Source organism: Rousettus aegyptiacus, unplaced genomic scaffold (assembly GCF_014176215.1).
Source record: "Rousettus aegyptiacus isolate mRouAeg1 unplaced genomic scaffold, mRouAeg1.p scaffold_m13_p_6, whole genome shotgun sequence".
Classification (NCBI taxonomy): domain Eukaryota; kingdom Metazoa; phylum Chordata; class Mammalia; order Chiroptera; family Pteropodidae; genus Rousettus; species Rousettus aegyptiacus.
In genome coordinates this window covers 16,997,977-17,025,253 of record NW_023416309.1, presented here as the reverse complement: position 1 = coordinate 17,025,253, position 27,277 = coordinate 16,997,977, and the positions used below count along the sequence as shown (strand labels likewise).

Here is a 27,277-nt window from a genome sequence, read left to right as displayed (position 1 = left end):
GCATTGGAGAAGGTAGGAATATCAATCTAGTCTTCTTTCCAGGAAGAGATTGAACTTGCTAATATCTCAGATATTTAATTTATAGATTTGACAAGTAAGTAAATCTCTCTCCTCTTAGGTTAAAAGCTTTTTATGATCAGAGAATCACACAGTGCTTCCTTAAAGTACGTTATAGTTTGTTTATATAATAGGCACTCACTAAGTATTTGATTTGTTTATTTACTGTTTTTAAGTGTAGTAAGGAACATTCCCTCTCTGGTTTAAAATCTTAGGTTATCTGGGGCAATTAGGAGTTCATGGCTGATGTTTATGGGATAAAGGAAGAAGGGAATGTTTAAGGAAATAAAACTACTTCAGTGTTTTTAAAAAATATCTGGTATTCAAAGTACATTTTTGGAATTGCTAGGGCTTATATGTAGACCTACCTATAGAGTACCTTTAAAAAAATGACATCTCTTATAGGTAAATATTTTGCTCAAAAGATATTATATCTGGAATCTGATTATTTATTGACCTGAGATTTTCTTTCACTTTTAACTTTTTTATTGTGAAATAAAACACATATAGAAAACAACGCAAAACAAAAATAAATTATAAGGCATACTTTCTTGTAGTCACCATTCAAGTCAAGAAGATCTTTGCCAGCCACGCCATATGTTCCATCCCAATCACAGCCCTTTCCCCTCAAAAGTAACCACCACACTGACTTTTATAAGAATAAACTGCCCATGTTTTTTAATTGTCTAGTCTTGCTCCTTTAAAAAAACATACAGCTTTTAAATCTCTTTTACTCTTAGATTCCCTTTTCACCCCTTTCTTTTCCTTGTCATTTATCTGAAGGACTTGGGCCATTTGAACTGTAGAGTTCTCTGTGATTGCATACTTATGATACAGTTATTGCCTGTAAATTGGCAGTTGGATCCACAGTCTTGAAAGTTTGATTTTTTTGGCAAGAATACCAGCAATGGTGTGTTTCTTCATCCGGGAGTACAGGATGTCTAGTATTCTCTTTCTCTCTCTCTCACTTTTTTTTTTTTTTGCTACTGTTGTAATTTGTTTTTATTGATTTCTGGCATTCCTCTAGAATAGGTTGTTAAATATGATTTATAAGGACTTTGAAAAGAAAGCTTAAAAGAAAACAAGCATTGGTTTCTGTGACCCAGCATGGATCACTAAGAACAGATCTTAACCACACCAGTCTAGGCTTTCTGAAATATCTGAGTACAATAAAAAGGTCATTGGGATAGAGTTTGGAATATCTAGCCTTAAGTTTACCACTCTCTTAGGTAACTCTGAGCAGCCATTTAACTTTCAGGATCTCACCTATAAATTGAGGTTGGACTGAATCATTGGTTTCCAAACTTGGCTTTGCATTGTAGGATTTTCTACATAAAAATCCTTAATACATGATATACAGTCTTGGAGACCTGAGATGTCTGACATCCCATCCAAAGCAAGAATAATTTTTTTTATGATACTTCTGACATGTGAGCTGCTCTATGCATACTTTTTCCCCAAATTTTTAAAAAGACTAAGAGCAGTTTTAGGTTTACATCAAAATTGAGAGGGAGTTATAGAGATTTCCCACATACCCTCTGCCCCAACACATGCATGGCCTCTTCAATCATCAGAAGCACTCTCTCTCCAAGGGTACATTTTTTTTTTAACCAAGGATGAACCTACGAACCTATGTTGACACATCATAATCACCCCAAATCCATAGTTTACCTGAGAGTTCATTCTTGGTGTTATATATTCTGCGGATATGGACAAATGTATGATGACATATACCCATCATTATAATATACAGAGTACTTTCCTTGCTCTAGAAATCCTCTTTGTTTTCCTATTCATCTCCTTCCCTGCTCCCAGAACCACTTATCTTTTCACTGTTACCATAGTTTTCCCTTTTCCAGAATGTCATATAGTTGGAATCATACAGTACATAGCTTTTCAGGTTGTCTTCTTTTACTTAAGGTTCCTCTGTCTTTTTATTACTTGATAGCTAATATCTTTTTAGTGCCGAATAATATTTCATTGTTCTACTGAACTACATCTTGGTTTGCTTGCAAGTCTTTGGCATTATGAATAAAGCTGCTATAAACATCTGTGTGCAGGTTTTTGTATAGATATAAGTTTTCAGTTCATTTGGGTAAATACCAACAAGTACACTTGCTGGATTGTATGGTAAACTTTTCTTTAGCTCTGTAAGAAACTGCCAAACTGTCTTTCAAAGTAGTGCTACCATTTTGCATTTCCATTAGAGTTATTGTTGCTCTTCATCCTTGCTAGCATGTAGTATTATCAGTTTTGGATTTTGTTTATTCTAATAGGTGCGTAAAGCATCTCATAGTTTTAATCTGCAATTGCCTAATAATATGTTTATTTGCCAAATGTATAACTTCTTTGTGAGTGCCTGTTAAAATTTGGATTGTTTGTTTTCTTGTTAAGTTTTAAGAGTTCTTTTTGTTTTTTAGATAACAGTCCTTTATCAGATGTGTCTTTTGCAAATATTTTCTCCCAGTCTATGACTGGTTGTCTCATTCTGTTGACTGGTTGTCTCATTCTGTTGATTGTTAGTTACATGGTGTTAATTTACATTTCCCTGACATCTAACAAAGTTGAGCAACTTTTTGTATATTTATTGGCCATTTTACTATCTTCTGTGAAGTGCCTAGTGAAGTTTTTTGTTTTTGGGGGGAGGAAGGGGGGGGGGTCTCATTTTTCTACTCAGTCGACTTTTTAATTATGTTGAGGATTTTTTGGTATATTATTAATGAGTCTTTTGTGTTCTCAGTATAGAGTCCTTCCCCTGTATATGCATTGTAAAGATTTTCTCATGCTTTCTGGCTTGACTTTTTATGTCTTAATGGTGTCCTGATGAACAGTTCTTAATTTTAACACACTACAAATGTTAACTTTCCTTTTTGTAGCCTTTTAAAGAAGTCTTTGCCTACCTAATGGGCATGAAGATACTCTCCTGTTTTCTTTTATAATTTTTTTTTTAAATCCTCAGTTTGCATGGAATTGATTTTGTATGTGTAACATAGGATTCAAGGATAGTTTTAACATATGGATATCTAAATAACCCAGGACATTTATTGGAAAAGCCATTCTTTCCCTCCACTGTATTGCAGTATCACCTTTGTCATAAATAAGAGGTTGTATGGGTCTGTTCCAGCCTTGCTATTCTATTCCATTGATCTATTTGTGACATATACTTTCTTTTCTTTTTTAAAAAATAGCCTTGCTGAGTTATAATACACACATCACAGAATTCACCTTATTAAAAAGTACAATTCAGTGATTTTTATTGTATTTGCAGAGTTGTGCAATCATCACCACTAATTCCATAATATTTTCATAACCCCCAAAGAAGCACCATACCATTAGTAGTTATCCCCTTGGTTCCAGGATGTTTGTGTCTTTATAAGATGCATGTGTTGAAACTACTCTCCAATGTGATGGTATTTGGAGGAGGAACCTTTGGGAAGTGATGAAGTCATAGGGACAAGAGCTCTCATGAATAAGATATGCTGTTATAAGAGAGACTCCCGAGAAATCTTTGTACCTTCTGCTGTATGAAGGCACAGTGAAAAGACAGCTGTCTGTGAACCAGAAATTGAACTCTCCCCAGACACCAGATCTGCTGGTGCCTTGATCTTGAAATTCCCAGCCTCCAGGAACTGTGAGCAGTAAATTTCTGTTGTTTATAAACTACCAGTCTGTGGTATTTTGTCATAGCAGCTCAAATGGATTAAGACACCTACCTGTCAACCACTAATCTAGAAATCTGCTTTCTTTCACTATGGATTTGCCTATTTTGGACATTTCATGTAAATGGAACCATGAAATATATGGCCTCTTGTGTCTGGCTCCTTTCACTTAGCATGTTCAGTGGCATTAATTACATTCACAATGTTATGCAACCATTATCACTGTTTCCAAAATTTGTTCATCATCTCAAACTTTGTACCCATTAGGCAATAACTACCCATTTCCCTTTTCTCCTAGTCTCTGGGTACCTTTAGTCTACTTTGTTTTTCTATAAATTTGCCTATCTAGATATTTCAATAAGTGGTCATACAAGGTTTATTTTTTGTGTGCCTTTCTTAATCCTTTCAGCATAATGTTTTAGAAGTTCATATTGTAGCATATATCAAAACATTTATTTTTATGACTGATTACTATTCAAATATCTATCCATGTGGTATATGGATATATCACATTTCCTTTATCCATTCATCAAGTGTATTTGTTGAGGACATTTGGATGACCACTTTTTGTGTGTTATGAATAATGCTATACTTCTGTGGACATTTTTTGCGTGTGAATATATGTTTCCATTTCTCTTGGGTGTATACTTAGGTGTGGAATTGCTGGGTCATATGTTAACTTTTTTTAACTTTTAGAGGAACTGCCAAATTTTACCAAAGCAGTAGTACCATTTTACATTCTCTCCAGCAATATATGAGTTCCAGTTTCTTCTCATTTTTGGCAATATTTATGATTTTTTTTTAATTATGGTCATCCTAGTGAATGTGAAGTGGTATGTCATAATGATTTCAATTTGTATTTCCCTAGCGACTAATAAGATTGAACATCTTTTTGTGTGTTTATTGCCATTTGTATATGTTCTTTGGAAAAGAGTCTATTTCTATTTTTCGACTAGTTTTTAAAATTGTTATTTGTCTTTTTATTGTTGAGTTGTAAAAAGTTCCTTATATATTCTAGATTCAAGTCTTTTATTATGTTTTGCAAATATTTTCTCCCATTTCATAAGTTGTCTTTTTACTTTCTTGATGGTGTTTTTTTGCAGCACAAAAGTTTTAAATTTTGATGAAGTTCAGTTTATTTTTTTGTTGTTGTTGCTCATACTCTGGTGTCATCCAAGAAAACATTGCTTATCCAGGGTATTGAAGATTTACACCTATGTTTTTTTCTAAGACTTTTGTAATTATAGCTTATACATTAAGTCTTTGATCCATTTTGAGTTAATATTTGTATATTGTGCGAGGTAGGGATCCAGCTTCATTCTTTTATATGTTGATATTCAGTTGTTACAGCACTGTTGAAGAGGATATTCTTTCCACAGTGAATTTTCTTAGGACTATTGTAGCAATATTGTTTATAGTTAAAATAATTGCTGTCAAATTTTTTTTTTTTGAGAATTTTTCAAAGCAGTCCATAGGACAACTGGGAAAATATTTAGATTATCACCAGATTAATAGGGACATTCTTAAAAGCTATTTATTTGCTCAGGTTCTTTTTATCCTTAGAATATTTACTGCTTTGGTTCATGTGACAAATCTTCCTTAAGGCCAGGACAGTTAGACTGTATCTTTAATTTTTTATGCTTTAAGAATATAACCTAGGTTTTTTCTTTTTAAAATACAGCTTGTATCACTGTGCCTTCTGAGTAGTTTTGAGAGAGTCTTGCTGACTTTAATTATTGAGGTACAGATTTTTTTCCCCTCTTTAAGTCTCCCCACCTCCACTTGCATTCCTGACCTATGGATGTTACCGTTTCCCCTTAAGAACTGGATTTCTGAAGGCAGGGTGTCTCTTCCCACATGCTCACGGAGTGTACTGGAGGCCTGGCGCACCTGGGGCCTGGCACACCCAGGGTATGGTCCAAGGCTCCATCTGGGACACAAACCCAGGACCTTCTGCATGTAAAGCAGATGTGCTAACAGCTACACTATGGAATCACGTCCATAAATTATAATTTCTTAACCAGGTCATTCTTTTAGATTGGTCAATGATGAGTAAAATGATGAGTGGTGGTACCAGTGCCAAGCCACCTATAGTGAACTCTGCATGTATTTCTTGTTGCAGAAGTGAACAAAGGCATGTGTTTAGTTTGAGATTACAGGAGTTTATAGTTTAGTTCTTTAATCAAGGAATATTATTGTAGTATCTTTCATCAATATGAATAAGGACTATATTCTTCTAGTAGCAGTTGGAAACTTATATCCAGCAATAATAATGTACAGATATCCGGGTGCTCACTATAAATGTCATGAGTACACTGATATATTTGTCCTGAACACAATATAGATGAATTTCACTTCTTAAATAGATCTTGAAGACAGTTTAATTAGAGACATCTATAGAATATTATATACTGGGCTTTGAGATAGGCTTCTTAGAGCAGTGGATATAATTCATGTATAGATTGTTTGTCTACATTCTGTTTTCATGGCCTTTGAAACATATCCATAGTCTCAAGTTTCTCTATTCAGATTACTTATTAAGAGCAAAGAGGAGGGTTGGGGGGTTGGGAGAATGGGGTGAGGGGTTAAAAAGTACAAATTAATAGTTGATAGTTGGTCATGGGGATGGGAACAAGGCAGAGGGAATGCAGTTAGCATTAATATGATGGCTAGGTGGAGAGCCAGAGGAGGAAGGGAGCCATTGAGGGGCTTGTTTTATGAACTGTATAGGTGTCTAACCAATGTACTATATACTTGAAACGAATTGAAATAGATAAATTTTTAAAAAGGGGGAAAATAAAATAAGGAACAAAAAATAGCAAAGAGGAAATAGTAACTTTAAATTGGTGAAACCTGGTGGAGTGATAAAAATTAATATCACCAGTATCGGAACAAATTGGCATCACGTGCTTCCTAATAAGATACACTGCGAAAGACACAACTTCACTTCTGTAGTGTTCTTGCCAAAATGCATAAGCTGTGTCTAATTGTGATAAAACATCAAACAAATCTCAATTGAGGGACATTCTACAAAATAACTGACCTGTGATTTTAAAAAGCATGAAGTTAAAGAAAGGTAGCTACTAAAGAATGTTCTGAATTAAAGGAAAATAAAGAGATAAAAACTACATGTAATGTGTAATCGTGGCTTGGAGCCTGGACAAGAGGGAAAAAGGATATAAAGTACATTATTGGGACAGTTGATGGACTTTTAATATAGACTATGGAATGTTAACTTTCCTAATTTTATAACTGTACTGATTATGTAAGTGAAAGTATATTTTCTTAGTAGGTATAATGAAGTATTTAGGGGTAGAGGGGTGTGATGTCTCCCACTTATTTTTGGTTATGAAAAAAAAGGTCATGTATGTAATGTATCTGTGCACATATAGAGAGAAGATGATAAAGCATATTGGACAAAATATAAACATATGATAGATCTGAGTAGTTTATGTGGGATTTCCTTGTGCTGTTCTTGCAACTTTTCAGTTTGAAATTATAATAAAAGTATACCCGAGTTGATGTTAAAATTCTTTAACCCTGTCCACTGTCATAATTTCATTTATTTTTCTATGTTCCTTGCAGAATAATTTTTAAATCAAAATGCTTAATTATGCCTTCTAACTCTAGGATCCTTTAGATTTCAGAAAAGCTTGCATTAGGCTTAAGAGCAACTATATTTCAATATTAGTGGGAGATCAAGGAACATTGCGAATTTAAGCAGTTTGGTGAGAAAACAACAGCTTTCATTTCTACCGTAATATTGTAGTTTCAAAGTGTTTTTCAAAGAACTGTAAATTAAAAAATATATATGTAGCTATGTTCAAACAGGCATTTTCATAAACTGTTGCCTAGTAGACATTTTTAAAGTATACTTTTTTCTGTGTGCTTTATTAGTACAAATTAGAGAATAGCTCTAATTACTGCCTGGCAAATGAAACAGCTGGGAGTTACGCTTGTTTTATTTGTGGCTCAAACCTAAAATTCAACTCATTAGTATATGTGAAGCATCTCTAAGTACTGCCTTTTATTTTCTTAAGTATTCTTCTGACTTTGAAAGTATTACTTGCCTATTACAAAAAAAAAAAAAAAAAAAACCTTGAACGGTACAAAGAAAATAAAATGACCCATAATTGTACATTCCAGAGGTAACTGCTAAGAGTATTTCTTTTCTGTAGTTTTAGAAAATATAATTGGCATTATACTTATGTACAGTTTCACCATGCTTCCTTCATGTAACATGTCATGCACATCTTCCCACATCATTAAAACTTCTTTGACCTTATTTTAAACTTCAATAATATTCCATCATATGATGTACCACAATTTAATTATTTACTTTTTCCAAGTTATTAATTTGGAAGGCAAGTAACTAACTCATCCTTGTTACAAATATGGAAGAGTGAATATTTTAATTTGTATAACTTATAAGCGGAAGTAATTAGACCTCTGTTTTTATCGGTCCTTGATTTCTATTATCTTTTGAGAAGCATTGTTTGAAAGAAAAACTTAAAAGTCACTTTACCAGTAGACCTGGAAGTATTTTTTTTTTGTTAGATAATCCTTAAACATTTGGAATTTGATTTTCAATATGTATGTACATTACAGATATTTCGTCAAATTAAAAATTTATAAAATTAAGGTTTTTACTTGGCAGATATGAATTTGGGGAATTTGAAATTATATTCAGAAGTATATAAGATAAATCATACAATTCTTAAGACATTCTGTTTCTTAGGATGAGTAGCAGACTCAAGGCAATAAACATTGTTTTTAAGGTTAGGAATTATAACAATATAGTTTTGACTACAAAACCCTGAAAGTGATCTTTTAGGTCAGTTCTTGCAATTAGTGATTACCTTACATTAAGATGTTATTGTTATAGAATTGTTTAACTATTTGACCAGAAATCACATTTGAGTAGTTGAAAGTTTCTCCCTTTTTTTGATTGTCTTTATAGTTCTTCAGCTGTAAAGGATTCCTTCCTAACAAAGCAGATACTTTAAGTGATAGGTTCATTAGTAATTGTATACAAGTAAGTTATACCTTCTTTGGTTCTATAAGGTCATCATGATCTAGGTGTGTGATGTTGTCTTAAACTTCAGAAATGAATACCTGAAATACTTACATACATTGCATTCATTGGGAAGGAATCTACTAGTAGGCCCACTCAAAGGATTAACTTCTCTTAAAATTTCATGTTTTGGCAGGTAAACCTAGCCTTTAAGCAACCTGGAAAGAGGCTAGAGCACCAAGGAATTAGAATTGAATTTGTAGGTCAAATTGGTGAGTTTTAAAATAGTATTGCTTTTTTTTTCCTTTGGTAACCAAGTTTGAAGAGGGTTGGATTTTGCAATTAAATAACTGAATTAGAGCTTAGCTCTGTGGAAGGAATTGATTTTGCATAATTAAAGGATTTATTTCACAAACATTAAATTGTGTTTTTTTAATTGTATTAAATGATACTTGACTCATTCTGCCTTTAATATTAATTACTAAAAATGAAAGGAGTTATGTAAGCTACCAGCCTTGAAAATAATTCAGGTAAATTAGTTAACTCACTGAAATTTCCATCTGCCTACAGTTTCTCATCAGCTTTAGTCACAATTACATGTCACCTTCATCTGTCATTTTCTAATTACCCATGCCATTTGTCTTTCTAACCTAGTGAGTGCCTGTAGTCAGACTCACCTGTCAACAGAAAATTTTATATGAAAAAGAAAGGTGTAATTTCTTCTTGACTTACATCAGTATACCTTTGTATATTTCCAGAGGAATTCTTGATTTAACAAGAGTATAGCTGCATAAATCTTTTGGTACTACAGATTCAGAAAAAATAGGTCTTTATAATACTATATATATAGCTAGTTTTAAACCTAGCTTTCTAAATTTTACCATACATTTTTAAAGTATCAAGCTTTGGATGGGCGTGTATTTATTTACATATCTATTCTAGATGCAATTATACTGGAGGAGCAAGTAACTAATTAATTGGTAGTTGATTTTAGTCTTTTATGTATTATAGTTTTATCAAGGTAATATTTTGCCTAACTAAAGCAAAACAACAAAATGCTTTTTGCCTTGAAGGGAGTTCAAATAATTGCTGGGAATGTGTCTTTTAAAACGGCTTCATATTGGGCAAGCCCTAACTACATTTAAAGGGATGAATTCATTTTTATTTGTTCTGGAGGTAGAAATTTAGGCTTTAATGAGATGATAGTAAATGTAATTGATCTTTTTGCTTCCTTTCTTAGAACTTTTCAATGACAAGAGTAATACTCACGAATTTGTAAACCTGGTGAAAGAATTAGCCTTACCTGGAGAACTGACTCAGAGCAGAAGTTATGATTTTGAATTTATGCAAGTTGAAAAGCCATATGAATCTTACATCGGTGCCAATGTTCGCTTGAGGTATGAATTAGGTATATTAGAAATTGTAGACAGAGTCAAAACTAGAAAATAATGGTTACTACTGAATATCTTATTAGAACTTCTAATTATAATTCTAGGGTGGAAGACTTAAGATTAAAAAAAAAATGTTTTGTCTGGCTAATGATGAGCTGAGGTAATAAGAGCTTTCTAGCATTATAGATATAAAGAACCTATTATGAAAAGTTTTATGAATCATCCCTTAGGTGCTTCACTCTTTGCATAAATGGAATTACCTTCTAAACCCATTAGTTTCCCAACAGATCTCATTTAGTATAATGGTTAAGGACTGATCTAGAGAGATTTCCTTCAGCAGGCTTGATAGTAGCACTGTAAATTTATCTAAAAAGTGTGTACACTATTCTAAAACACTGAAATTTATCATAGGAGATTTAACTTACCTCTCCATTAACTTCGTAGGTATTTTCTTAAAGTGACAATAGTAAGAAGATTGACAGACTTGGTAAAAGAATATGATCTTATTGTTCACCAGCTTGCCACCTATCCTGATGTTAACAACTCTATTAAGATGGAAGTGGGCATTGAAGATTGTCTACACATAGAATTTGAATATAATAAATCAAAGTAAGTACCTTTCACAAACAGATAATTTAAATGTTCAGGGAAAATTAATAAGAAAGCTTTTCAAGTGTTTGTAAATTGGTCAAAGTGAAGATAGGATTGACATTAATCTGATGTCGAGACCAACAGAATCTGAGCTGAAAGAAGTTTTGGGAGTTTGGTCTGGCATCTGACTTGGTGCAGGTGTCATTCATCTTCTGTTCCTGATAAGTCTCAGCTTGGCCATTTTTTGTAGCGGATCTTACCATCTCATGAGGCAGCTAATTCCTTACGTGGGTAAAAATTTATTTTATTGGCCACATCATATAACTTTAGCTTGGTTATCACCTTATTTTTTTATTTTTTATTATCATTTTTTTAAGGCAAGACAACCTTTGGTTGACCTCACAAACTGCAAGGACCTTGTCAGCTTACAATCCTTTCTTTCTTTCTTTCTTTTTTTTTTTAATTTTTTTTACACCTACAGCGCTTGGTTTTCCTAGGTGGTCTCCCATCTAAGTACTAACTAGGCCCGACCCTGCTTAGCTTCCAAGATAAGACAGGATTGGGCTTGCTCAGGGAGGCATGGCTGTAGACACTGGTCACCTCTTTAAAACTAAACAAAAATACTTTTTTTTCTGACTACGTAAGCAATAAATACATTTTCATGGTTGAAAATTTTGACAATGTAGGGAAGTCAAAGAAAGTAAAAATCTTACATATTTTCACCTTTACCATTTAACCACAATTATATGTCTTTCCATGACGGGAAGGAATATATGTTTATATATGTCATATTTTTACAGAAATGGGCTCTTTTGTTTATTGTTTAATGCCTTTTTAATCTTTACTATGGAACATTTCAAATATATTCCAAAGTATATGACTAGCATAATGAATCCTTATGTACTTATCGCCTAGTTCCAGCTGTTAACAACACATGATCAGATTTGTCTGTATTCAGCCCTGCACTTCAGTAGCAAATTCCAGACATAAAATTTCATTAAAAGTATGTATAATTTTTAATATAACTACAATACCGTTACATCTAAAAAATTAATAATTCCTTAATATCTTCACATATCTAGTCAGTGTTCACATTGCCCTAATTGTTTCATTGTTTCATAAATATTTTTTTCTCAACATGATTTCTTCAAATCAGTATTTAAACAAGATTTGTCTAAATCCAGTGCATCCAAACGCGTTGCATTTAAATGTTTGATTCTTAAATATAATTTATAGGTTTCCCCCTATTTTTTTCGTTAATTTGTTGAAAAAAGGATGTATATTCATTTATCCCCTTCCTGTGCACTCTTCTGTTCCATGATTTCTATTAGTTGTCACCGTTCAGTTTATCTCACTGAAAATGTGATATACATGCTTTCAAAGTCTTATATTATTGATAAAATTATCAGATAGTTAAGGACCTAAAAACTTCTCACTGGAAGCCTCCATTCAGACTGATATAATTGCATTAATCAACTCTTGAGATATTATTTTGAAATCCAAACCTGGTTGAAAGCTAAAAAGCCCCTGGGTAGTGTAGGAATTCTAAGGTTTAATACTACTTCATTTCAAGATATCTGGGAAAGGTCTTTGATTACTAGATGTTAATAGCAACAAACTCAAGTAGGGGGTCTCTCTTTGAGGCCAGGTGATTTGTTAGCTGCACTATTCTAGCCCTGGGAGTCATAATGACACTAAATTCTCTTTTAGTATTTAAGTTCAAAAACATTTCCATACACCAAATGGATATTTCAAGCATAAACATCTTAATTTTTCCTGCTTAAGTTCTTGGAAACTAAGTTAACTGCTGAGGACAAAAATCAAGCTTATTCTACTGAGGTATATTGATGGTCAAGTAAAAGTTTGATGCCTTATTTTTAAAGTACAGTTATGCACCACATAATGATGTTTCAGTTAATGACAGACTGCATATACAACAGTGGAATGCCATATAGTCTAGGTTTGTAGTAGGTTATGCCATCTAGGTTTGTGTAAGTGCATGCTATGATGTATGCACAACAACAAAATAATTTAACAGTGCATTTCTCAGAATATATCCCTGTCATTAAGTGGCACATACTGTAAAATGATTAAGACTTTTTTGAAAAAGGGGAACATTAAACAATATAAATAGTCAAGTGGTATTCTTGAATTTACAGTAAATAAGAAGTCTAAGTTAAGGTATCTAAAGATGTCTAATAAAGCTTTTCAGGACATATTTCACTTTTTTGTTTGTTTTTTAAATAGTAAGAGAGATATTCTTTCCCCAAAGGTATCATTTAAAGGATGTGATTGTTGGAAAAATTTACTTCTTATTAGTAAGAATAAAAATCCAACACATGGAACTACAACTGATCAAAAAAGAGATCACAGGAATTGGTAAGTTGAAAGAATATTTGAATTAAAATTTGTTTTAGTTGAAATTTTAAAATTTTTAAATATTATTTCAATAGGAAGTAAACATCCACATTGGATACCAACTTTGATATTTAATAATTCTAGAAGTAAACTTATTCATTTATGTATTTTTAAAAATTGATTTTTGAATACAGTAGTTACGTGGGGGATACATTTTAAGACACCCCCCCAGTGGATACCTGAACCTCCGGATGGTACTCACACCTATATATACTATGTTTTTTTTCTATACATACATACCTATAATAAAGTTTGATTTCTAAATTAGGTACAGTAAGAGATTAATAGTAACTAAAAATATAACAATTGTAATAATATCCTGTAATAAAAGTTATATGAGTGTGGTCTCACTCTCAGAATATCTTATTGTAAGTATGCTCACCCTTCTTGTGATGATATAAGATGATACAGTGCCTAGTGACGAGACGATGTGAGGTTAATGACATAGGCATTGCGTGTTAGGTTACTGTAAGGGTTACTTGAACACAAACACTGCAATACCATGACAGTTGTTCTGATAACTGATATGGCTGCTAAGTAACTAAGGGGCAAATAGCTTATACAGTGTGAATATGCTGGACAAAAGGATGATTGATGCCCGAGGCGGGATGGAATAGGACAGTGAGAGATTTTGTCACACTACCCAGACAGCAAGCAGTTTAAAATTATGAATTGTTTATTTCTGGAATTTTTTATATAATATTTTCAGTCTGTGGTTTTGCCACAGGTAACTGAAACTGAAGATAAGGGTGGAACTACTGTAGGCAATAAATTCACATAGTTCAAAAATAAAGTGTAAGAGTATACAGTAAAAAGTGTCCTATTTCTGTACTCCAGCTACCCATAAGTAATATGTTTATAAGTTTTAAAATCCTTCTAGATTTTTCACTTAACAATATCTTAGAGATTTTTCCATATTAATATAAAAGAACACTTCCTCATCTTTTTTTTATAGTATGCCATTCAATGGATGTACTGGAACTTAACCAATCTGCTATTGGTGGACATACCTGTTATTTCCAGACTTTTGCTATTACAAATAGTGCTTCAGTTAATAATGTCATTTTTTTGCGTGTGCGTGTGCGCACACAAGATAAACTCTTTAGAAGTGGAATTGCTGTTTAGAAAGGTATATTCATTTGTAATTTTGATATATATTATCAGTTTGTCCTCATTAGGTGTAACAATTTGCATCTACCAGCAGTGAATATAGGAGAGTGCATCCTTTTCGCGTCTGTTCTCACCAGCACAATGTTATAAAACTTTTGGCCAATCTGATTGCTAGGGATAAGTTCCCATAGTAGTTTCAATTTAGTTTTCTCATTCTGAGTGAGGGTGAGCATCTTTTCATGTGTATAAATGCCATTTCTATTTATTTTCTGTAAACTGTCTTATCTGTATCCATTGCTCCATTGCTTTTGGATTACGAGTCTTTTCTTATTTGTAAAAACTCTTATGCCTTAGGGAAATCAATCCCTTTTTCTGTTGAAAGCAGAAAAACTTTCCCCAATTTGTCTTTCTGTGGTATATGCCATGTAGAAATTCTTGATGTTTATGTAGTCAAATTAATTAGTTTTTCCTTTTACGACTCTGGGTTTTGTGCCACAGTTATAAAAGCCTTTTTCACATTGTGGTTCTAAAAATTATTTTCTGCTCTTGATTCGACTATAATAATACATTATAGTTTGGGGATTTTCTTTAAATTTTTAAATCATGTTGAATTTGTCGTCATGTAAGATATATGTATTTAACTTTATTTTTCTCCAAATGACTGATCAGTTGCACCCAAATAATTTCTTGGTTCATAATTGCTTTTTAATTTTAATTAGTATATAGATTTAGTTTGTCCTCTGTAGTTTTGTTGGGTTTTTGCTGAAAATAATTTTCGGCAACACTTAAGAATTTTAATTGGTAGTCATAATTATGAATGTCTATGATTTCTTAATCTCCCTTTTTTACCTGCTAATATAAGTTTAAGTGATATAAAGATATTAAAACCAAACTTTAGGTTTTCATTTGCTGTTTAAAAAGAAATTGTTTGTTTAAACATTTTTCCTGAGTATAAAAATTTTATTCAATTCTAAAAAGTTTAAAAACAATCCGTACTCATCATCCAGAACATATTTTATATTTAACACTGTCGGGATCATTACTTTATGTTTTGTTATACTTTTTTGCACTTATCACATTATTGACTTTTTAAAATGTCTCTCTGGTTTGCAAAATAATTTTTTAGAGGGCAAATCCCCAAATTTGAAAGAACTATATGTCGATTAAATGTTCAGTTTGACATTTTGTTTATATTTAAGTTAAATAACTCCAAGAGAAAACAGTTTGGGTGCTACATTACTAGCATGTCAGTGTAGTGTTCTGATGTAATTGCTAGTTTCTATTTTAGCAGATATTGGAAATGTTAGGAGGAGCTCTGGGAAGAAGATTCTTTCTTGCGCTGTATATTACCTTTGGGAGGAAGGGAGTGAAATATTCAATTAAAGTGTTAAGTATGTTGAGTGTAGAGCAAGAAATAGAAAAGAATGATCAATGTTTTTATAAAATGGGAAGATAAATTAGTACTAAAATAATGTAGTAGGAAAATAGGAAGAAGGTATAAGATTTGAAATTATATTCTGGAAGTATTTAAGTTAATATCATTTACATTATTTCACTAGGACCCAGTACCACAACAGAAACAGAAACAATCGCTAAATATGAAATAATGGATGGTGCACCAGTAAAAGGTAACACGCTTTTCATGCACTTCTTTTGTGTTATAGGTAGTGCAGATAGCAGTGTTCATGGTAGTTTAATTTGAAAGTATTTATTCAGTATGAGAATATTTGTGAATTCTTAAAATGATTCTTACAATAATGGTTTTTAAGATCATCTTTGTATAAATACTGAGAAGATTAATAGTCTGAAATAAGATTTAATTTTTTACTCAGTTTAAATTTAGAATTTAGAAGACATGTCTATCTTCTAGTTCTGAATTGGGAATACTTTGATTGTATTCATAATAGTTCATTTCTGTAAATCATTTTTATTCTTGCTGAACATAAGGTACAGTATAGCTGAGCATTAATTCCTATGGATTCTAGAATCCATATATCCCCAAGGAAAGTAAGTAGTTCCATTACTAGATAATGTTTAGTGTGTAAGATAATGAAGCCAGTATTTATAATTTTAAATTTATGTCTTTGGCTTTTCTCTGTTAGTAATTACTTCAAAAAGTAGCTACCGTTTATTTAGTGCCAGCTATAGATGAGGCATTGTACTTTCAGGTTCTCAAAAGCAGGGGTCCACAACCCCTGGGCCATGGACCAGTACTAGTCCATGGCCTGTTAGGAACTGGGCTGCACAGCAGGAGGTGAGTGGCAAGCAAGGGAGCCAAGCTTCATCTGTATTTGCATTAGCATCACCACCTTAGCTCCATCTCAGATATCAGGTATTAGATTCTCACTGGAGCACTGGTCCCTGGTGCCAAAAAGGTTGGGGACCACTGCTTTAAAGTTACTTACCACCCTTTGAGTAGAATGATGGGATCCTTTATGTTACAGATGAAACCAAGATGCAAAGAAGTTTTTTTAAAAAACTGTTAGGGAAGGCAAAACTTCTATCCATCTTAGGTTTTCAACTAGGACTGTTTAATAAAAAAGATTAATAAGAGAAAAAGTTTATTTAATGTATGCTATGCATATCATGCAGGAGAAACCACAGAAAAAAAGTAACTCAAAGCTGTAGCTTAGAATTTCAGCATCTTATATAGCATCTTCAAAAAGAATAATAAATTCGGAGAGAAACAACTGGACAAAGGAAAGTAGTTTTATGTTTCCAAGGATGGCAAACTGTGGAAGATAAATACATGAAAGAAAACCAATGGAGTAAGGTTCGTTAGCAGGTTACCACCTCTCGGCTGACAAATCTCTCTCCAGTAAAAGGAGAATTTATATCTTGCCTGTAGGCAGAAAAGAAGGAGCCTTTTCTGCTTTCACTGCTGCTTAATTGCTTATAGCTCAAAATAATTTTTATGTCAAAGAGGCATATTATGTAGTGATATATCTGGTTTCTTTCAATAGTTAATCATTGCAGTGTTGGATTTGAAGCCAGGTCTTTCTGGCTCCAAGACCCATGTGTGTGTACTCTTATGTTATGCAACTTTGTAAAATTCCTGCAGCCACAAATTTTTATGTATACTGATGGGTTGTATATCTATCTTTCAGGAAATAGATATCCATAAGAAAAGTATTACATAAAAAGATTCCAAACAGAATATGCAGATAATTACCCTTAAGGAAAGAGAAGCCATGAGAATCTGAATGGCATTCTTTTTGGTAATAAAGGAGAGTCATCATTCTGAACATGTTCCTGTGGATGAATTAGTAATAAGTATTCAGTCATTTACACACACGAGTAGATTTTATGGTAAACTTCATGAAAGCAGAAAATAACAAAACTACTAAAACAGCACCTATCTGATGGCATTATTCTAAAATTTTTACATACGGTATTAACCCATATAGTTATTACATGTTCTCTAAAAGATGAATATTATTGGTATTCCTCATTTCACAGATAAGAAACTTGAAACAGAATGGTTGTGATCTGGCCAAGGTCACATAGCCAGTAAACTACAGAGTTGGGATTAGATTCCAGGCATTCTGGCTCTAGAGAGCAGTGGTTCTCATCTAGGGGCAGTTTTGCCATCCCTCCTACCTTTCACCCCTAGAACATTTGGCAATGCTTGGAGACATTTTTGGTTGTCACACTTGGGGAGTGCTACTTGCATCTAGTGGGTAGAGGCCAGGGGTGCTGTTAAACCTCCTACAGTGCACAGGACCTTACCCACACAAAGAATTAACAAGCTCAAAATGCTAATAGTGCCAAAGCTAAGAAACCCTGGTTTGAATTTTTTGTTATGCTGCCATCTCATGAAGAACTGAGGCATTAGTATTTTCTCTATATAGTGTTCTGTATTTGTTATGTGACTATATTTAATAATCTTTTAGAATTAAATGGAAATTGCTTTTTTTCCTAGGTGAATCAATTCCAATAAGACTGTTTTTAGCAGGATATGACCCAACTCCAACAATGAGAGATGTGAACAAAAAATTTTCAGTAAGGTACTTTTTGAATCTAGTCCTTGTTGATGAGGAAGACAGAAGGTACTTCAAGCAGCAGGTATGGTGCCACTCAGGCTGGTATTCTGTTTAATGGCAGTTCTAAAAATACTTGAAAAGACTCTTGTAAGCTTTACTATTCTGAGGCAAGGGGGTTACTTAGTGAACACTAAGAGTATGGTAAGGAAGTAGGCATGAATGGAATAGAGCTGTGATAGATCTCTATATGGGCTATAATTTAGCAGGGCTTTTATTTTTCTCTTGAAAGTTTTGTGTGTTCTAAAAACAGTACCTGCTGTTTGTTTAAAAAAAAAGGGGGGGACAATAAAGAACAGAATGAAGTAAAGGTTATCAAAAATTCCATCATCATGATTAGTTTTCCAGACAATTTGTGTGTTTAGATCATATAATGCATGTTGTTCTTTAATTTGCTTTTTCACTCAAGTGTCTTATTCTGAATTTCTTTCCTATATCAACAAATATAGATTTTCATTATCACTTTTAATGACTTCATTAACTCAATGTTACAAATGTCCATCAGATGACCCAGATCTAATACTTTTTTATGTAAAATGTTTATCATAAACTTGTTCTCATTTTCAAAAGTAAACCTTTAGTGAATTTTGAATGAAAATTGGTTAGAATGGTTTTTTGTATTCTGAATCAGATTAATAAATATTTGAATGTCAGTTGAGTGTTCAAAACTAATTAGAAATTCTGTGGTCAGTGCTGTGAAGAATATAAAAACTACCTTTTATAAACATGGTCTGTCATCAAAGGTCTCACATTGCAGATATATCAGGGAAAAAATTAACAGAAAACTTTATAGTTTGACAGTGATTTAGAAGAAAATTTATTCCACTAATAATGCTGTGCAATTAAACATAGGGAATTTGCAAGTTCAAAATAGATTGTACAAAATTTATAATTTCCAAATCTATTACATATTGTGGCCCTATTAAGGAAATACATTGCTTCCCATGGGCACTGAGATGTTTAAATTCTGACATGTTAAGAAAAAAAACCAAAAACTCGTCAAGACTTTGAAGCAAATAATTTAAGGAATTTAGAAGAGATCTGAGGATTGATTGGTTAGGGTCAGATTTAGATAGGCTGAGGAATAAAAAGAGAATTGAACAATATATAGGGGAAGATGTAGGGCAAGTTTATTTGGAGTGCATTGCAGGCAGAGAGTAACTCAGTTTGGCTGGTTGGGGATGCAGGTCTAGAGAGGCAAGAGATTATTCGTACATTGGATAAAGGTTATGGAGGGCCTTGAATGCCTGGTTGGAGATTTATCCTGGAGGCGCTGAGAACTGTTGAAGAGCAATTCAAGCAATGTTTTAAACTAATTTGGTAGTGATAGGAAGGATCAATTTGAAAGGGGCCTCAGGCAATGGAGGCAGTTATCTACTAGAAAGGTATTTTAGTATGTAAGATTGAAATGACAGGGGTTTGAACTTTAATAAGAGCAGTGGACCAGCAAACTAAAAGATTTTAATAATTCTTTAAATCAGTAATAGCTGGAACTTTGTGCCAGATTGGATTGATAGTGGTAGTAGTGGTGTGCATGGGTGCTGGTTAGAGGGGAGCAGAGTTGGCAGAAAGGGCATTCCAAGATTAGAAATGGAAGAAAGTGGGTTAATTGGGAAAGAGTAAGGCTTTAGTAGGGAAGAGTTTACCTTTATTTTTGTTAAAATTGAAGTGGCATTATTTTCATGGTGAAAATTTAAGGCAGGAAAACATTAATTTGTTGATATTGTGCATTTTTTTTAAAAAAATAGGAGATCATTTTATGGCGAAAAGCTCCTGAAAAACTGAGGAAACAGAGAACGAACTTTCACCAGCGATTTGAATCTCCAGAATCACAGGCATCTGCCGAACAGCCTGAAATGTGAACTGAGTAGGAGAAAAAAACCCCAAAAATCTTCTATATCCATTGAGATTGAGTTTGGCAGGTTAAAGATGGTTGCAGCATGTAGAGGAAAAAAGGCCAAAAGTCCACTCATAATAGTCTTCCTTTGTCTTACTGTGCTGCATTTATTTTATGATATAACTAAATGTTCTTCATGTATATACATTAAAAAAAGTGCTTTCTTTGAAACACTGGAACTTTCTTAAGCTGCCGTTTCTTCTTTTTTTTACTGCACACATTAATTTGATGATAAGCACTCATATATGCATCAGTATAAATATTAAAGATTTTCATATGAGTAGGCTGGTATTTGTAATTTTGCTTTCTTTTTGCATAATGTTGATTTAAGTCCTCTTTTGTCATGCTAATGATTACCTCTTATTCTCTACATGCAAAAAAAATAAATATTTTGTGTTTGAATAAAATCAGAGAACCTGAGTGGCCCTTACATCCTGCAGAGATTTAAAACATGGCATCTCAATATTTTTGAGTTTTGTACATGTATTTGAGAAATGCATATGGAATGTTTCACTGTAGGTGCTCCGAGTCTACCATTCCATGGCTTCCTGAATTTTATTCTCTTTGAAGTCTTCTGTTGTGAGAATATTAAAATTTTCCCCAAGGGATTATGTAGCCTTTTTTTTTTGGGGGGGGGCCATGTTAAGTAACCATTTTGTTACTACTACCCAGCACGTTCTATTGCATGTTTCCTGCAATGTGGAGTTGACTCTATGTTGGCTTTTTAGAACTTGTTAAAACCATATAATTTTCCACTGATACTTTGAAATAATTTTTAATTTAAGGGATCTTTTTGCCACATACACGCAAATGTAATTTTCTTGACTTCACAAACATTCTCTTTTCAGGGGAGGATTTGAAGATGGGGGAATTCAGGTAGACCTATTAAGCATGAGTTATCCAGATCTGGACAATTTCATATTTGTTAAATTGGAACTTTGGCTAGTTCAAATTCAATTTTAAATTTCACCCACTCTGTTTAAAATTTTTTAACACTAAATTTAAGTCATTTGCTCAAAGTCTGTAAAAAAGGCTGCGGTCATCTGTTTATATGCATGAGGTCTGATTTCAAATACACTAAACGTGGGATGTAGGAACTAAAACGATGAAGCCTGTTGCGTGAAACTACTTTCACTTGTTCATTGGTTTTTGTACCAATATTTTTTATACACTTCAGTGCAAGTCTTGTCAGCTAACCTTACTTTTATGAGTAAGCTAAGTAACCCAAATTACATTTCTTTAAACTTGTTTTACTACTCTTGGCACTTTGATAAAATGGTCAGTAACCAACTTCTTTATTGGCAAAAGGTTCCATGTACCATGTGCTGGAGCACCTATTTTAAATGTGGATATCTGTAAATGGTAATGTTTTCCTTCATGTAAGTGCCTGTTCAGAGTTTCAAAATTTTAAAATGCCAAATATTTTCATGGTCACTTGCATGTAGTAATCTAGAAAATATTCGAAGAAAATTTGAAAACCAGTTGTATTTAACCAGCCTCAAATTTGTGCAGTCATGATGTATAATAAAGAATTTGAAACAGATACTGAGCTTGCTGTTTGATTTAAAATAGTTCTATTCTCAAATCTTCTCATTGGCAGATTTATCATTGAGGCCAGGTTTGCTCAGTAGTTTAAGAAGCTATAATTTGTCCAATCCCATCTGATCTCGGAAGCTAAGCAGGGTCAGACTTGGTTAGTACTTGGATGGGAGACCACCTAGGAATACCAGGTGCTGTAGGCATTAAAAAAAAAAAAGCTATAATTGCAATGATCAGAATTCTTTTACAAATATTGTCAATTTCAGGTTTTTTTTTTAATTAAAATTATTGGGGTGACTGATTAATCAATAGATTTCTAGTGTACAATTCAGTAATATGTATATTGGTTGCATTGTGTATTTACCACCCAAAGTTAAAATTTCTTTCTGCCACTAAATAGTTATGCTACAGTGGCATATTTTGGACTTCTTCAAGTAGATCAAGTAGTTGGAATACTCAATACTGTGTTAGTAAAGTCTTATGTTTCTTTTATATTCAGCTGAATCTGTTGAACATATACAAAGGCACACACTCTAGGGGTTTATACTAGACTGAATTGGAATGTAACATTTTGAGTTTCAAATCAGATGAAGGCGTAGTGAAAAAAATGTACACCCTTAAACACATCCTTTTTTAGGCTTGGGGTTTTCTTTGAATATAATTCTTATATAACTCCCTTATCTAAAATCTTTTAGTGACTCAATTCCCAGATAAAGTTTAAATTCTATATTACAAAACACACCTTCAGTTCCAATTATGCCAGGTTCCTTGGAGAACGACCACTCTCCTTCCTGCATTACAGCTAACTTCTAGTAAGGCTCTCATGGCCAATCTTGGCTGACACCATCTTCATCTCCAAGTCAGAGTCGGATGTCCCTTTGTTGTGTTGCCAAGGCACTCCATGCACATCTCCAGAACTGTGCTGCCCACACTTATAAAGACACCGTGTGGATTTTAAGCCTCTTCAGGGCTCAGCCTGTTTTGATATACTGTGTGCTTATAATATACATTCAATATCTGAATAAATGGATGAACCTAATTTTCCTAGTGATTATAAAATGTGTTCTTTAGAAAAAATATATGGGTCCAAATGTAATAAAGTTATGGACAAGAACTGTTAATGCACCTCAGCTTTAGAATAAAGGAAATAGACTAGCTTTTCTAGGAGTGTTATCAGGCCCTGGTGAGGAAGACAGGAGAGCAGGACCAAGTAGGTGCTATCTACAAGTTCCACAAATGCATCTGATAGTTGCCCCCTCCCTAGGTTTGGGGAAGCTGGACCAGGTAGTGCCTAAGACCCCTTCTTGCTCTAGCTAATATTCCATGATTCTAAGAGTAAGTTTTTAAAATTCACTTAGGAAAAAACAATTCAGTACCTAGATGATAACCTTACATAGATAAAATACTAGAAACTTAAAATTACAGAATTTGATAAGAGAAATCTAAGGATGTGATGTTGTGAAATGGTCATACCAGCTTTTGTTAATAGCAAAGGCAAAGAGATAACTTGCTCATTTTATTTCCTACCACCTGGGTTACCTTTACTTCTCCCACTTCCTTTCCCCATCCCCCATTTATTTCTATATTTATGCATTCATCCATATTTCCTGAGTGTTTCATTGGCCCTACCCTGATGGGACATAATCCATAGCAGTGGTTCTCAAAGCGTGGTCCATAGGCCAACACCACCAGGAAACTCATTAGAAATGCAAGCTCCTTGGCCCCATCCTAGACCTATAGAATCAGAAACTATGGGGGAAAGCCCCAATAATGTTTTCTAGATGAGTCTGTTGCACCCTCAAGTTTGAGTACTACTCTAGAAACAATTATACGGTTTTAGTACTATGATATTGGTACTAGGTCTTACGGCATAGAAGAGGGGTATCCAATGTGTTCAGAGATATAGAAGTGAGAAATGATGACATAACTGCTATGTAGTTCTGGCATAAATAGAATGATAGATTTGAGGAGTAGAGAGATGAGGCTGAAAGAGGTATATAAGGAGAACCAATTTAGGAAAGGGCTTGGATGCCATATAAATGACTGGAGTATGGGCTTTATCTGAACACTTATTCAGAATTCACTGAAGGATTTCAAGCAAGAGTAACTTAACCAGATTTGTTTTTCAAAAGATCATTATGGTGCCTGCAGAGTATGGAGAGAGGCTTGAGAGCAGACAAGGATACCAGTTACATGGTTATTGCATTTATTCAACAAACAATTATGGAGGCTCTAATATGTGCTAGGTCCTGACAACAGTGCTATATCCTCCAAAGGGTATGACAGCTCTCTACCCTGTAAAAGCAAAATAATTGTTGAATTTTCCCATTTAAATGTTTGTATAACTTTATGAAGAGGAAAACCTATACATGCTATCATAAAATTTACACTGCACTTTTTACCTGAAAGGAGGTACAAACGAAGTTACCAGTTAAAATAGTTTTAAGAGCGATTTTTTCTTAAAAACCATATTAGAATGTTACTATGTCCATAAGCAACAATTGTTGATTCTGACCCAATAATATAAATGGTTGTCAGGTATATTAACAAGAGGATAACAATACTAGTCTCAGTTGAATATTAAAAGTTTGGCTTATCCATTTTCCTATTTTCCAAATCTGATGAAACATCATTGTTTAACGCCATTTTCTATCATATTTAGTCACTTATTAAATTGTCTAAAGATTCTTTTGTAAATTCCATTCCATATACATAGTCTCTACTGTAATTCAGACACACTAATTCACCATTGTCAACTTTTGCTATAGTTGTAATGGGTTTTCCTCTCGTCTTTTTTTAGGGGGGTGGGGTTCCAGTTGTGAGGAAGGGAAATTTTTCCTTCTACCTTTCTAAGTTCTGGTTGGACTAATAATCAAATTAACATGATTAACAGGAGAAAATTACTACCAAATTTATTTATGTACATACAGGGGTTCCAAAAATATGAGACCCTGGGACACACTGGGTAGTTGAGGCTTATATGCCATCTTGAGCTAGGAGGGGTAGGTTGTCATTAGAGACTCTAAAAGGGCAGAAAGGCAATTTACATGGAGATGGTAAAGCAATTATTTGGTAAATAAGTAAGTGTTGGGTCCTCTTTAATAATGGGACACAGAGAGGACTTTGATCAAATGAGCCTGGCTATGTCTCCTCCCCCCACCTCCCATCTTTGTTCATAATAAACAGTTATTGATGATAACAGCTCACTTTCTGGTGCAGGTCTTCTATCTAAATTCTTTTAGGCAATAGGGGTCTTTTCAGTCTTCGCGAGTCTTTTGTTTCTTCAAAATAATAACTCAAAAGGCATATTTTGGGGTGACAAACCCTGCTTCCCTTCCCATCTGTCCTAGATACTTTCTAAATTGATGTCTCAAAAATTTAATGACTATCTGCAAAACATAGAATGAGACTTAGCTTAACTCTAGTATTTAAAATTTTTCAATATGCTTTTCCATAGTTGTTTGTTTACATCATTTCCTGTGATTAGAATTTCCTTACCCCTTCTCTATGTCTTTTGTTTGCTCTTAAGTCTGGCAGAAATCTTTTAAAGGTTCTGAAATTCTCGTTCATAGAACTCTCAATAAACGGAGTAATTATTTGCATTACTTAACGTGTACACTTCATATCATCAAAATCAGATCATAAACTCTTTGAGGGCAAGGGGCCCTCTACTTGTATCCTTGATGTTTAAAAAGTATTCTTTGAATGAAAAGCACATAGTAGCTGCTGTCGGACTCTGAGCCATGTCAGATCCCTTAATTGTTGCTCCAGGTTCTTTCAGGTCTGTGTGTCTGTTCTCAGCACTCCGCCAGGAGGAACCTGTCAGAATTCTTGCAGGACAGGAAAAGGAGGGGACATCTCAACATGGAAAAACTCTGCAACGAAAATGAAGGAATGCCTGAGAACCAAGGAAAGATGGAAAACTAAGAACTGCCACAGGATGTGGGAAATCTTGTACTTCCAGGGTACAAGCCAGAAATAACTTATACTCTGGAAGACAAGGAAACGTTAGAAAATGAGGGAAAGATAGAAAACAAGGAAAAGACAAAAGATGGGAAAGTACTTAAAGATAAGGAAAAGCCAGGGAAGGAGGGAAAGCCAAAAGAAGAGGAAAGCCGGAGCGCAAGGGAAAACCGGAGAGCCGGAGAAAGCCGGAGAGCCAGAGAAACCCCCCAAAAAAAGGAAAACAGGAAAATGAGGGAAAGCCAGTAAGTGAGGGAAAGCCAAAAGGAAAACCAGCCTGTGAATCAAAGGCTGCAGGGAAGGGCCCCGCTGGGGATGATATCCTCAGGAAAGCCAAAAGAAAAACCAACAAAGGGCTGGCTCAGTGCCTCAAGAAATAGGCATACATGATAAGCATTTGAGCAATGAAGAGATGGTAAGTGAATTTGACGAGTTGGCTAGGGTAGAGAATGAAGTGGAGAAAACCAGAAAGAAATTGCACCGGGGTTTGGGGAGGGCGGGGACGGGAGGGGGATATGTGGATGCAAAAAAGTTTACAGGACCCCTTCCACCCTAAGGCCCAAGGGACTCAGGGGTGGCTGGCTACAGAGCCCCACAATGGGCCTTTGAAGACATTCCTTTTGTGTAGTGCCTAGCCAGGCATTTGCCAGCGCCTGGGCTTTAATCTTATTGCTAATACTTTGCTTTGTCACTCTCATTATCCAACTGCAGCCCTCTGTTTCAGTAGATTTTCATCCATTGCAAGGAAGAACGTTTACGGTGCATTGTAAAGTTAGAAAAGTTTGCAGAACCATTAAAAAAAAAAGCACATAGCAAATTGTTATTGGAATCCTATTTGACACACAATAGTGCATATCACATGACACATTCCTTCAAGTAACAAGATCTTAATGGTTTAAGCATAATGAAGGAGAGAGGTGGAAAATCTAAGCGTATTTTGAAAATAACGTGTTGCAACTTCACATGACGGTATATAACCAAGGCAAACAAGACTAAACTACGGTGGGGGTAGAGGGCATATCTAGGCTACGTTGTGACCTATTGGCCACTAAAATGATGTACATAAACTGCTCACATTAAAGTAAAAGTAGTTACACACGTGTCACATAAGGGGTTTACCTTATAAGCTGTAGATCAAAATTCCTTGGCAACGTTTCTGTAAGGCAGAAAGTTATGTTCTTAATGCTATTCTATCAAGAACGTGAAAGTTAACACAAGAAACTTTTGGGCAACAGTTTTTACTGTTCAAGTCTGCAAGCCATGCTGGTGCTCACAACACAGAGAGTAGCTGCCACCTCAACTGCGACCTCTCGAGTCACTGCGCTGCACACGTGCTACTGTCTGGGTCAGCTTGAGACACGTGACACAGCTCGTAGGCCCCCTCCTCTCATCTGTGACGTCCCCAAAGGTGCCTGATTATTTTCTTTCCTTTAAACCTTAAACTTAAAGTTTAAAGAAAGCTGGCCCCAATATCTAATGAATGAGAGAGGACCAGAATTTATCTTTTCTGGTTTAATTCCTAAGTTTTTCCTCCTCTTTGGGAGCCCTCTTCCGGCACTACATCTCCCTTATTGGTCGGGCGTTTTCCTGGGCAGCTC

At 34.3% G+C, this 27,277-nt stretch overlaps 1 protein-coding gene and 2 pseudogenes across 3 annotated transcripts in view; 2 read left to right on the top strand and 1 right to left on the bottom strand.

Moving 5' to 3' along the window:
- The window catches only part of VPS26A (VPS26, retromer complex component A), a 30,099-nt gene extending 8,379 nt beyond the window's left edge, over window positions 1-21,720 (top strand). For 2 of the 3 annotated variants that reach the window (XM_016133083.2, XM_016133081.2), the window contains exons 3-9: window positions 8,927-9,002; window positions 9,971-10,127; window positions 10,566-10,730; window positions 12,985-13,091; window positions 15,800-15,868; window positions 18,163-18,305; window positions 20,029-21,720. In XM_016133083.2, coding sequence (XP_015988569.1) covers window positions 8,927-9,002; window positions 9,971-10,127; window positions 10,566-10,730; window positions 12,985-13,091; window positions 15,800-15,868; window positions 18,163-18,305; window positions 20,029-20,142 — 831 coding nt within the window. In that variant the 3' untranslated portion in view covers window positions 20,143-21,720. The remainder of the gene's footprint in view (window positions 1-8,926; window positions 9,003-9,970; window positions 10,128-10,565; window positions 10,731-12,984; window positions 13,092-15,799; window positions 15,869-18,162; window positions 18,306-20,028) is intronic. The other variant, XM_016133084.2, reaches the window with a different exon arrangement.
- On the bottom strand, window positions 11,185-11,303 carry LOC118604219 (annotated as a pseudogene).
- A 224-nt stretch (window positions 21,721-21,944) lies between the features above and the next one.
- On the top strand, window positions 21,945-26,871 carry LOC118603983 (annotated as a pseudogene).
- The last annotated feature ends 406 nt before the right edge of the window (window positions 26,872-27,277 follow it).